This window comes from Nicotiana sylvestris, chromosome 12, assembly GCF_000393655.2.
Source record: "Nicotiana sylvestris chromosome 12, ASM39365v2, whole genome shotgun sequence".
NCBI classification, from domain to species: domain Eukaryota; kingdom Viridiplantae; phylum Streptophyta; class Magnoliopsida; order Solanales; family Solanaceae; genus Nicotiana; species Nicotiana sylvestris.
Genome location: NC_091068.1, coordinates 154,761,615 through 154,774,868, shown reverse-complemented (window position 1 = coordinate 154,774,868; position 13,254 = coordinate 154,761,615). Strand labels below are relative to the sequence as shown.

At 37.0% G+C, this 13,254-nt stretch overlaps 1 protein-coding gene across 1 annotated transcript; it reads right to left on the bottom strand.

The window, feature by feature from the left end:
• Nucleotides 1-782: 782 nt before the first annotated feature.
• LOC104216435 (serine/threonine-protein kinase STY46-like) lies at nt 783-12,904 on the bottom strand. The gene is made up of 16 exons (XM_009766469.2): nt 12,417-12,904; nt 11,906-12,020; nt 11,380-11,453; nt 11,115-11,231; nt 10,727-10,781; nt 10,117-10,227; nt 9,528-9,578; nt 7,625-7,797; nt 7,405-7,512; nt 6,754-6,827; nt 6,457-6,632; nt 4,541-4,636; nt 3,060-3,140; nt 2,925-2,978; nt 2,667-2,801; nt 783-1,007 (listed from the first exon to the last, which is right to left on the bottom strand). The coding sequence occupies exons 1-16, from the start codon at nt 12,608-12,610 to the stop codon at nt 924-926; spliced, it is 1,698 nt and encodes a 565-aa protein (XP_009764771.1). The 5' UTR covers nt 12,611-12,904; the 3' UTR covers nt 783-923.
• Between the last annotated feature and the right edge of the window lie 350 nt (nt 12,905-13,254).

The following is a 13,254-nucleotide window of genomic DNA, read 5'->3' as shown; positions in this document are numbered from 1 at the left end:
ATATTGATATTACTTTACAACACTGTATACTATATAATTTGACATACACGTACAACGCACGTGCAACAAAACTAGTAAAGGTAAAAGCTCTGTAGAACATAATAATTCTAAACCGAATACTGTCTAACCAACTCCCAAGATTTGGTGTCACAGAGTACATGAGCTACTAAGAGTACTAAATACAACATCAGAAAAGAAGCACAATACTGCCTCATATAATTTAATAATAATAAATAAAAGGACGGTGACTCCAAAGTCTGTGAACTGGGGTGCAGTACTATCTCGAGTCTCCAGAAGTCCAACTAGTATTTATAATAGTATGGAAACTATTTTGACTAACAGTTAAAAAATGTATTCCTATATAAAATTGACTACAAATCCTATTTAAGCATGAACTAAAGAAATTAACAAATACTACAAAGCAAACCGAAGAAAGACAAATTAAGGGCTGCCTTCGTGCCTGTGACAGTGTCTCTACTTGCATTTTAGACTTTGTTCGGTAGATATGGACAAGATTCTTTTCACGATGCAATAACATATTGAAAGAACAGAAAATAAAAGACTTGCTTGTTTAAATTGGAAAAAACATTTGTTTGTTCAAAAGCAGATTGTTCTTATACCATTATCAAAACATCTTAGACTAACGAAAATCAGGAGTGCACCAAACCGTATCCCAACCAAATTGGGATTCGACAACAAAAGACCTAAAGCTTCTAGGTTAGCTTCTCGAGCACGAGGAGGAAAATGCTGAAAGAAAGAACGACCACTTAAAGAATAGTATCTCAAAAGAATTGGCAAAAACTTTCTATTAAAAATGACGAGAACATTGACCAGGAAAAAATCTGTACAATATGGATAAATAAGGCTAGAAACGTGTAATCAGATTATAATTTTTTATCAACATTCTCTATAACTGTATCTACTTAGTGGTGTCCACGTCTGAGGGCTGAAAAGAATCCTCCAGATGATGACTTCTCCTTGCGACGATCATCTTCCTCATCTGCAACCTATACCATATCAAGTGTTAATATGATGTCAATGTTACAACCTATACCATATCAAGTGTTAATATGATGTCAATGTTTTAACATGTCCTCATGTGACGAGAACTTTTGAAAAATTGAAAGCAAAGCAGTAATAAGTAGTTATGTGACTATCACACAACTGTAACAATGAAGAAAAGAAAGGGAAGTAATTTTGGATGCTGAAGACTGGACGAGAAGAATCCTAACTTAACCACACATTAAAATTTCATATTATGGGTGTCAAACTTGTTGGACTTCACGAAGACTGACCATTCCTTTGCCAACTTGATTTTTGGGGGGAAAAAAAATATTAACGAATCCTTCACCAACTCTATTACAAGGAAAAATGTTGTGGTATATGTTATTTGCTGATGACATTGTTCTGATTGACGAGACGCGAGACGATGTTAATGGGAGTTTAGAGATTTGAAAGCAAACCCTGGAGTCTAAATGTTTCAAGTTGAGCAGGACCAAGACAAAGTACTTGGAGTGCAGGTTTAGTGGGACGACTCAGGTGGGGACGAAGGAGTGAGGCTTGATTCTCAAGTCATCCCTAGGAGAGAGTTTTAAATACCTTGGGTCAGTTATACAAGGGAATGGGAGATCGACGAGGATGTTACACAGCGTATTGGAGCGGGATGGATGAAACGGAGGCTCGCTGTAGGTGTTTTGTGTGATAAGAATGTGCCATCTAAACTTAAAGGAAGTTTCATAGAGCGGTGGTCAGACCGACTATGTTATATGGGGTTGAGTGTTGGCCAGTCAAAAACTCACATGTTCAAAAAATGAAGATATCTGAAATAAGGATGTTGAGATGGATGTGCGGCATACCAAATTGGATAGAATTAGAAATGAAGTTATTCGGGATAAGGTGGGTGTGGCCCTGTGGAGGACAAGATGCGGGAGGCAAGACTTAGATGGTTCAGACATATGAAAAGGAGAGACGCGGAGACATATGAAAAGGAGAGATGCGGGAGGTTAGCCTTGGAGGGCCTAAGGAGAGATAGAGGTAGGCCGAAGAAGTATCGAGGAGAGGTGATTAGGCAAGATATGGCATTGCTCCAGCTCACCGAGGACATGACCATGAATAGGAAGGTGTTGAGGTTGAGAATAAAGGTAAAGGGTTAGAATAGGTCGCTTAGTGTTGTCCTTGTCTGTATCAATAGCTTTAGTACATGAGTTAGCGTTATCTATGTAATTTCTTATTCTTTGATTTATGTAATTACTTGTCGTTGCTTTCGTTTCGGCCTTCTGATTACAATACTCAGATTTAGTTTCGTATCTTTGTATTTTTGCTTCGGTTTTATAACTGGTGTGATTGTTGTTGCCCTTCCTTTTATCTTTCCTAAGCCGAGAGTCTTTCGGAAACAGCATCTCTGTCTTCTTAAAGGTAGGGATAAAGGTCTGCGTACATACTACCCTTCCCAGATCCCATTTGTGGGATTACACTGGGTCTGTTGTTGTTGTTCACTAACTCTATGCAAGTATACATTGGAGCTTGACTAAAAGATCTGTGTTTTCACTAGGTCGATTTATTAATCTAACAATCATTCGTGTTGTATGTATGCTCATTAGGTTTTTCACTGGCGCAACAATAAAATATAGGTGCAATTGGGTAATGTATAAGAGAATTAAACATACCTCTTTTGCTATTTGCTGCAACATCTCTATTATTTCAGGGAAATCAGGTCTCGACGTTGGATCTCGTTGCCAGCATTTCTCAAGCAACTCAGCAAGTTTTGGATGAGTATTTTTGGGAATAATTGGTCGCAACCCCTGAAATCCATTAGAAAAGAAATACCATCATATATGCATATCTTCTTTAATATGTCTCTGCATGCTTGTGTAGGCACAAGTAATGTTCAATCAAACATCAGGTTGCATTTGATAATATCATACCTTCTGGACCACTCCAATGGCAGCTTGTAGTGGGGTCAAGTACTCATATGGAAGCTGATAGTCAAATAAAGAGATAAATACAACCAAAACAACAAAAAGCAGCTACATATCAAAATTAACAACCACAGCTAATACCTTTCCAGTCATCAATTCCCATAACAGAACCCCGAAACTGAAAATATCTGCTTTGTGATCATATGGTTTGTGTTCTATAACCTTCAAGAACAAAGAGCTGCTATAAGCAAATGCAGGTAAAGTAACAGTTAAATGAGGGCAAAGTAAATCTTCAAACTTGGAAAATCATAAAAGTAAATCACAAATTGCTACAAACATACACAAGTTAATAGAAAATAGTTAAGCCATCTTCTCCCTCCAATGTCATGCTCTCAGCTTATTTTGGTACCCAAAATGGGGCTTAAATAGACAGGGATGTTGACCTCTGTTCTGAGATATGAATGTCTCGCCTCCCAATACCAGGCTTCAGTACAACCTATGTACTGTTATATATATATATATCTTCTGCCATCTGATTATGCAAGGATCCAGAGCCATATAAACCTAAATCCACTAAAGTATGGAGACTCTTGGAAAAGAGAAATTCTGCATTAAAAGTCTGCAGGATGATCGAAAAGTAGTTTAACTGACCCTATAACCCACCAGAATAATTTTTTTATGATTTTTGGAAACATACTTGGTATTTGGTCTAGGTCTCAAATAGATGTCATGCCGGGTTTTGGGCATGGCCCAATTGGCCTATTCGAACAAAAGCTCATGCACATACTTTCTTTTGGGTAGGGCAAAGAAACTTGACAAAGATCTTAAGAAAAGGAAAGAAACCCTTGTATACTTGGTCTACAGGCTGCAATCTTTCTTGATAAAATTCATCGAGCATCGAGGTTGACAAACTTTGAACGTACCAGAATTTCATGGAGGATGATTATTGAAAGTTCAGTACTAGATCAAGGGAAGATTTTTGCCTGGTTAATGGGTCGGTTGTTGCATATATTGGATTACACACAAGTTACAGAAGAATATTCCCCAGCGATATGAGTGCTGAAACTGCTAAAACATGTAATATTTAGAAATTGCATGATAAAAGTCAGCTGAAGCCACAGTTAATGCTAAAAGTCTAATTCGCAGCTCCCTTACGAATCTGCTTTTTCCTTTATAAGCAAGTACGAGCCTAAAGCTTGACTCTGAGGTGTGTGGTCATAATCCAACACACTATTGCTTCACCGTCGGCTTTTCACCCAAGCACGATGATCAAGCGCGAATCAATTGTTCCTCTCTCTCTCTCTTTCCCATTCTGCCTTTCCTCTTCTAATTTCACCCTCTTTGGGTGTTGGATCTAATATGCATACGGTTAAATTTAAGATGCATCAGAATCTTTTTCATTTCTTACTCAAGGCTCAGTGCTGGCTTAGGTAGTTGTAAGACCAAATACACCGTTGACACTAAATGAGAGGTATAAACATTCTCTCCCCCCACCCCACCTCCACCCCCCACCCCCAACCAAAAAAAAAACAACCTAAAAGGAGAGAGAATGCAAATAGCTTTCATTCAAATCCACGAAGAGTTGGTCCAGCAAGATACTAATATTGATGACCAAAGCATACCTCAGGGGCCATCCATCTATAGGTCCCGGTCTCCGCCGTCATGACACCAGTCTGTGCCTTCACTCTGGCAACACCAAAATCAGCCACTTTAACAACCTGAAATCATAGAGTACTGGGTAAAACTTGATACAAAACAGAACATGGTGTGTTAGCATAGCGGGTTGATGAAAGAAGAAAAAATAAAAGGAAACTGATAATTTATGAAAGGACATTAGAAAATGAAAGCTGATGAGAAGATTGATTGTTTGCTATTACATGGCCTTGGCAAGCTCATTTAGGTCCTTGCAGTGGGAAAAGGAACATGATGCATATAATTTTCAAGAAATTTAGGAAACAAAAGCAGACCTTTTTATGCTATAAGTAGGAAAACAGAAGCAGTCGAGTACAAACAACTGAAAATCTAACTTTTAGGCTCATATTTTACCAAAACTAATTTCAAAAGATTGGGAGGATGATGCACAAACTAAAATCCAAGAAAAGGACCAATGCTACAACCAAACAAACCATGCCAGAGACTCCGAATACAGTCACGCAAATTCACCAAAGGGTTTAACTCTACTCGAACTGTACATACAAAAAGTAACTTTGATAAAATTAAAATTCAATGAAATAAAAAGAACTGAAAGGAAGGGTAACACCGGAAAGTAAGAATTGAAAGGAAAGGTAAAACCAGAAAGTAACACCCTAAATCCATTTCGCAGTTCTATCTCCAGTCTTAGACTAGGACTGTAGAGAAAGGTTTCGCAGTTCCATCTCCAGTCTTAGACTAGGACTGTAGAGAAAGGTAGTGCTCTTGTACATTATCAGACAAGGAGGTAACTGAAAGTAAACATCAAATCATAGCATGTCAACCTCTTTGAACCTTCCAACTTTTTACTAAAGGAGGCTTCAGACAGTAGAGATTTTGATTGCTTAATCAAAATCTGTTTTTTCATGTGTTGTATGTCTATTATGACATAACAATTTTCAGTTTTTCAAAAATGAATAAGTAATTATCAGCCTGGAGCATTAGTCCCGCTCGCTTTGTCTCGCTTCAGATTAGAAAACTGCTTATAGCTTACCTGCTAAAATTCATAGGAAATAAAGAGAAAAATGCATTTCCCCCCATCTGCAAAAGTGTTGGGAAGAGTTCAGGCCCTCCATTTTTTCTTTCCCTTCCCATTCTTGAACAATATATAGCATTAAAATTTGTTCAGTCACAAATATATATATATATATATATATATATATATATATATATATATATATATATATATATAGTTCTGGTTCTGGTTATCCCGTGAAACTTGAAATCCAAAACCAAAACATGGTTATGCTTATCGTATCTCTATGATATGTCCAAGTTCAAGAAGCTCTTTGGACTGTGAGGTCGTCTCCTTGAGTATCAACAGTTGAATATAGGTTGCATGGAATGGTACTTACTAGAGCAAGATGCACTCTCATATTTAGTTAGTCAAAAATGGACTGGTATAGATTATGAGAGTAATCAATCTTAATATTGTTAGATAGTAATGTAAATAATATGAATTAGTCCTAGTTTTATTTACTTGGTTCAACCAGGCCCCTGTAACTAGCTTTGAATCTTTTTGGGATTGTGTCTGCTCCTTAGTTATGTAAGTTTCTGTATATGAGCAGCCACACTTTTGTTGTATATTTTTGCTATGCATCTTCTTGATGCCATTTAATGAAATTATTTTACTTCATCAAAAAAAAATATGAATTAGTCCTAGTCCCACATAGAATATAAGTATGATATGTATTGTATAAATAGGGCTCATTGTATTATAATTAAACAGAATATCAATAATAGATTTTTCTCCCGTGCATTCTCACAAATATGGCAGCTGAAAACATCTACCAATACCATAGCAAAGAAAATTTACATTATTATTGTGCTTGATGAGATAGTATCTTACTTCATTTTCATCCATCAGTAGATTGGCAGCCTTCAAGTCCCTGTGTATGATATTATTCTGATGCAGGTAATTCATTCCTTTTGATATGTCAATTGCTACTTTGAGCAAAGTAGGAAGTTTAAAACTGCCCTTTTGTTTGTGTAAATAGTCATATACACTTCCTCCAGACATGTACTCTACAGTTAAGAAGTAAAATCATTAGTAAGAAAACTAATCTGGAGAAGGCAATGCAAAGACAACCACGCTTTCAGAACAAAATATGCTGTCCAAGTTTCCCTGACTAAGCTATTTATGTACCTGTCACTATACACAGATTTGGGGGCCTAGTACATGCCCCAATGAATTGCACAACATTTTTGTGACGAACTTTTCTGCAAGCACAGGCAAAATGAAGTGTCAGAGAAAACAAATCTTGAAATTATATATAGTCCTTGCCTACCCAACACACCCAACTGCATCCAAGAATGAAAAATAGAACAAATGCATATAAGGAGAGAGAACAGTCGGCTAATTCATTAGGGATTATAGCAATGACAATCTAAAACATCACTGAAACATAGTGACTCTTCAGATATGAGCAATTTGTTATTCCTTTAAGCTACTCTTTCCTAAAGCAAAAGAAGGGAGCATATACAACCTTTCTGAAAAAATCAGTAAGATGGGAACATTATGCATGTCAGCACGTATACATGCAGCAGTAAAAAGCAGTAAGAAACCACATCAACAATGAGCGCCTGCTCTACCCCAATGTAGAAAGAAAAGCAGTTCTCCCAAAATTATTGCAACAAACACAAATCATGCTCCTTCACAAGATACAAAAGTAATCTCAGGACAAAAGAAAACTAGAGAGGGAACTAAGAATGCAGATGTTGGATCATAATAAGCGAAGCACATAGAAAGAAGTCAAGGTTTCCATAACCTTCAAAGGTACCATGTTATCCAACAAACCTCATGATATAAACTTCTTGGGCAAACTCCTTTTGCAATTCTGTATTCAAGCGCTCAGATTTGAGGATCTTGATAGCCACTTCCTGACTGCAGTATGTACCTTTGTATCTGAAACAACCAGATACCTAATGAAGTTACTTTCATACTAAAAATGAATCATAAATATGAACAAGTGCATGACAAACTTACAAGTCACCATCATTATCAAAAAAAAACTTACAGGTCACCATATGAACCAGAAGCAATCTTGTTTTCGAACTTTAGAAGTTGATGATCAATTTCCCAGACATCAACGCCATCACAAGGTATTGTCACAGGATCAAACTCGCATGTGATCAGTGTTTTGATCTCCTCTCTAAAAGATTCTGATGGGCTTTGACTTGGTGAAGATTTCTGCATGCACTACTCTGGTTAAACAACAATTAAATATAACCAAACAAAATAACTGGTGAAACTTATATTTCTTAAAATATGGAAACCTGGAAACAAAATATTCCTCTGAGTAACTGCAGAGTTTCAACAAGGGAAAAAAACCAACACATCTATTTATTCGGCAGGCAAGTGCTTTTATTATGATTTCAATTCTAACCATGTGAGCTTAAGCTTCAGAAGTTTGGTGTTTTGGGAGATGGGTACCGTATTTTGAATTTTTTATTTTAACAATGAAACATAACCAGATGAGCAACCATTGGAAGGAATTAAATCCAGATAGCAAAGCAATGAGTCCTAAAGCGAGTGTGATATGTCTACAATCGCATAAGGATTGATGCCCTAAAGTAGAAATCTGCAAGTTACAGAAGCATGACTGAACGCGACACCTGATTCCATGCAAACGAGACGTAGGTACTTCAGCTGATAATTGTTAAGAAAATGGACCTTGGGCCTAACCAAACCCCATAGGCTAGCTCATGAAATGAAGATTTCCTACAATCATATAAGAAGACAACAACCACATCCTCAAGGCATCAACCAATGTGAGAGACTTAACACCCCTGCAGCCTAGCCTTGGACAACTGAAACGTGGATAACATAACATGGGGGCCTAAGATTGGGGATAGGGATGAGTCTGGCTCTGATACCTTGTTAAGAGAGTGGACCTTGAACCTAACTCAACACCAAGAGCCATATCATGAGGCGACGATTGCTCAAAATTGTATAAGGAGGCAACAATCCATTCCTCAACCAATTTTGGAAGACTCTGACAATAACAACTCTTTTCCCATTGACACGATCTCAAGGTGCCATCCAGGAACTGAGAGGTTGGACACAAACATAACATTGAATCAAATAAACGCGAGGACGCCAATACTATGCTAGACCATCTCAATTACACCATGTATTTTAAGTAGATATCTCTTCAAAGATCAGGGGCATTTCCAATAAATGAAATAGTATTATGTTCCAATCTTATCGACTCCAAATAGAGGACGGGATTAGAACTATTACATAACAAGGAAAAGGATGGGAAGCATGTTAGTAGAATCTCAAATTTTAACAGGGATTCAAATGCAAAACAATTGCAGTTCTATGTTGAGATGACATCTTTTGTCTAACCACACCAGATTTTGGAGGAATGGGGAACAGATCTCGGATTACTTGTTTGCGAGTATGTTGGAACCGAACTTAGCTCAGGCAACCAGTATATGTAAACTCAAAGCAGCTACACCTAAAGATGTGTTCACAAAATATAGAGGTAGTTCCATGAGGAGCTTCATGTCTATCTATGAATGGGAAGAGAAATCATTTATTAGTTTATAGTATTTCCCCTACTAATGCAGGTGGAAACTAAATATAGGAGCACAAAAATTAGCAGAGGACTTCAAAAGCTTCTTCCAACAAAAAGACCGACAACAATAAAAGGCAACAGTAGCATGATAAGAACAAATCAGCAAAAGTGGACCATACAGATTGAATCCATTGTGATATACTACCTCTGGCCACAATAGGAACAAATTTGACCAAAGACTACAAAAGAACCCCATCAATAAAACAATTTTAAAAATCTAAAATTTTGGTGAAGCCATTCTGGTCGCTATAGACATATTCTAGTTTCAAAGAATCAGTTCTAAGGATTGTCCTGAAAATTGGTTGGCATAACTTGGGTAAGTAAGACCAGGAGATACCTCAATCCTCAGAATTTCCCTTTTCAGTGCCATTCGAAGCTGCTCAACTTCCTGACAAGAAACAAAATATTAGTGCTCCACCAGAAAAGAAACCACAGGAAAACAAGCATCCATCAGCATCCCTACCTCTAACTGAGTGATAGAGTTGGTATTTGAAATAAGCAACTTTCCACTTATTCACTCTTTTACAAAAGATAAGAGACATATTAATGCACAAACATGGAAATTCGACATTGAACATTTACTTAGTAAGCACTACACAAAGTGCTCCCATTCCATGAGCCAGTTGAAAACACTTTTTGAACCAGTACTTTCTTCTCCGTAGTTTAGATATTGAAGATGAAAAGTTAAAAAAAAGTTGTTTTTCCAATTAATAACAACTGCATAACATCTGTTAAAGAGTGATGTAATTACTACATACCCAAGAAAGGACAGAAGAAAAAGCTAAAATTGAGGTAAAAGATAATATGGTATCTACCAGTTCTTTGTATTAGGTGAAAGATATAATAGCACCTTAAGATAAGAGCGGATCCAAGTGACATTTTGCAACAGTATAAAAGCAATGAGCATATTATGGCTGAAAATATACCTCATAGGGCCAACCATCAACAACGAAAACATCGAGGGAGTATCCATCAACAGTGGAAAATACATGTGCTTCCTGAATGTTCAGCCCAAGCTCAGATAGCAATGAAGTTAACTGTCACACATTGAAGGGATTCATTAATGCTTCAGAGTTTTTGAATTATAAGAATGTGTGAACTAATATAAGCTGCAAATTCTGTAGTTTAGCACATACAGCCCTTCTAACAATACCACATCACAATGCAAAAAGAACAGACAGGCTTTTATGTATTATTGCATCACCAAAAACAAGTATGCTGCTTCACCTATGGTTCTTGAAACCCCAGGTCATAAAACCCCAATAGTCCTTACCTTCAAGGACGTTGGTCAAATAACTCCAACCCACCCACCCACCCACCCCCCCCCCCAAAAAAAAAACATCCAGAAAAGGAACCTTTAAGATTCATAAATTTTTAAAACTACACGTGTTGGTAGAGATTGTTTTCAATTGTAGAAACATGACCTTCTTAACTGTCAAATCCAAAGCTCAGTTTTGCTCCCACCACTATATCAGCAGGGGTTTACATTTCTATCAAGCAAAAGAGTAAATCAAATAAAAAAGCACATCCAACTACCTGACTGAGGAGCTTCGGCTTGTCATCGGTTGAAAATGTAATTTCATGCATGGGCCTGTCATAATTATGTACCATGTTTTAGTAGTAAGCTTCAAAATCTATGCATGTGGCATGCACAACCTAAGGAAACAGAATTGAAATGATTTCCACCTTGATGAATATTAATGTAATCATAATTTTCAAACGGGTGATAGCACGCATACACATTACAATTTTAAGTTAAAACACAGATTTTGGCAAAACAAGGGGAATCATCACAACATAACAGTGGGGACAGATTATTCCAAGCTTTTTGCACGTGTCCTCTATGCATCATCATCATGTTATAGGGATAAAGGAGTTCAGGACATAAACTAAGACAATAAATTTATATCTCAAGACTGTATACCGTAGCAAATTTCCACAAGTAACAGTAGCATCCCCATCTTGAACTTCAGATTTGTTAGCTTCAAGAGCAAGTGCTTCCAAATTCGGCGAAGAACCAAAGGCAGGTAGAGGAAGGACACTGCACATAAAGATGGAGGGAACATTTTAGCATAATCAAAAAGACAAAGGTCATGCTGAAGTAAATACTTGAAGGAGGCGACAAAGCATCAAATAAACAGTACTCAAAGACAGTAAAAGGCCATATAGGAAACAGCTTTTTCAGGTACCTTCGGCTAATTCCCTTGTTTGCAGAGCTAAATGGAACAGAATCTGTTGAGCTTCCATCAGGAACTGGAGGAACCTGCATAATGCCACATTTGATTTAACACGCCACTATGAGTAACTTGAGTTAGAAAGGAAGCAAATAACAAGATGAATATAGAAGATAAAAGATGGCAATTGGCATTGTCTCAGAGGAACCACTTAGAATGAATAAAATCAAAAGAAATTACCAGAAACCTGAGACTTCATTGATGGCAGATAGAACTATTCCACTATGTCAAAAACATAAATTGAAGGTATTGAGGTGAAAGAAGCTGATAAAATCTAATTCATTTCATATAACCTCTACAAAAATGCAGAATTACCTTACAAACTCAATTCATACCTATTCCTACACATCATGCATGTGATTATGATAACAAGTGCTAACAGCTGAGCTACTAATATTCCATTAATCGAGAAAAATTGAACAATTTTAGCGGCAATTAATTTGGCATTAAATTGAACCAAAATCCAGCAAAAGTAACTAACCTGCACCAGCCGGACATCAAAGGCAGGTCTATTAGCCGGATCATGTGCGAGATGTAGTAACCGCTTATGCGTGAGTACATCTTCTGCACTTTCAACATTCACGTCTAATGCGTACCTAAAAATGCCAAAAACAAATTAATGTAATTAACTTTAATTGGAAAAAAAACTATGCAGCAGTTTATTTTGCTAAGGTATTCGAGAATTTTCGACCTCCTGAATCTACAACACACATATATGAATGTATCCGCAAACCAGAAGAATTATCAACATGAGTAGTTTCACATGCTTCATTGAACTCTTATTTCGATCTGAAATTTAATTTTCACAATTCACCAGTAGAAGGAAATGAGAATTGATAACCTCAAAATATTAACGGGATAACAAATCTCATCAGGCATAATCTCCCCGCAATCGACTCAATTCCAAATAAATACAGATAACATTAGCGATCATATGCTAATACATCTTACTGTCACAAAAACATGGAGAGAGAAAGAGAGAGAGAGTTTACCTAGTAGGAAGGCGACTGAAGTGAGCCCAAAGCTCATCGTCGAAAGCAGGCTGTTGAGCCTCAACGTTGTTGGATTGTTTAAGCCGGCGAAGAACCTCATTGTAAACCTCCAATTTTTTACTGTGTTGACGACTGTTCGTCGGCGCTGAATCCACCACTCTACTACCACAACTTTCGTTATCCTCCATCACCATTTCAACTCTCTCTCCCTCTCCCTCTCCCTTTTCTAGAATCTTCTTTCTCTTAACGAAAACAATGTGCTCACGTCTAAAAGCATAAATCAAATACTACCGTAGGAATTGGGTAGGGCGGAGTGGTTGTGAGGGAGCTCTTGTCCTCATTGCTTCTCTCTCTCTGCGCAATCTTCACGTCGATTTTGCTGATACGATTGTCTTAGGCTTTTTGATTACCTTAATTAGCTTTGCTTTAGGTGGCTGAACTCGTGAGTCATGACTGAATAAACTGTACTAGTATTATTTTAAAAACAAAAGAAATAACTACTAAGTACTTATGAGTATTTATAAGAAGAAGAAGGATTATGGATAATCTCGAGGAATGGTAGATAAGAAAGCGGATCAAGCCACCGCGTCACCTAAAAGTAACACCCTTTCAGTGGCAGTAACTGCGGTTTCTTATTTTCAAAACGCCCCATCACCTAGATCTACCTAAAATCCTACTCCTAATTGATACTCATATTTACATTAATTCACTAAATGAGCAGTAGGACACAAGAATTGTAAAATTTTCGAAAATTTTGAAAAAAAATTCAAATGAAAATGATATTTAAAAATTAGAATTGTGGTTGGACATAAATATAATTTTAGGTTGTGTGAGTGAT

Bases quoted from the DNA above. Each gene is read 5' to 3' on its own strand.
- LOC104216435 (XM_009766469.2), bottom strand. From the start codon at position 12,610: ATGGTGATGGAGGATAACGAAAGTTGTGGTAGTAGAGTGGTGGATTCA. The intron at 10,782-11,114 runs GTATACAGTCTT...TAATTATGACAG, and splicing joins ACTTGTGGAAATTTGCTACG to GCCCATGCATGAAATTACAT. The intron at 2,802-2,924 runs GTATGATATTAT...AATGGATTTCAG, and splicing joins CCATTGGAGTGGTCCAGAAG to GGGTTGCGACCAATTATTCC.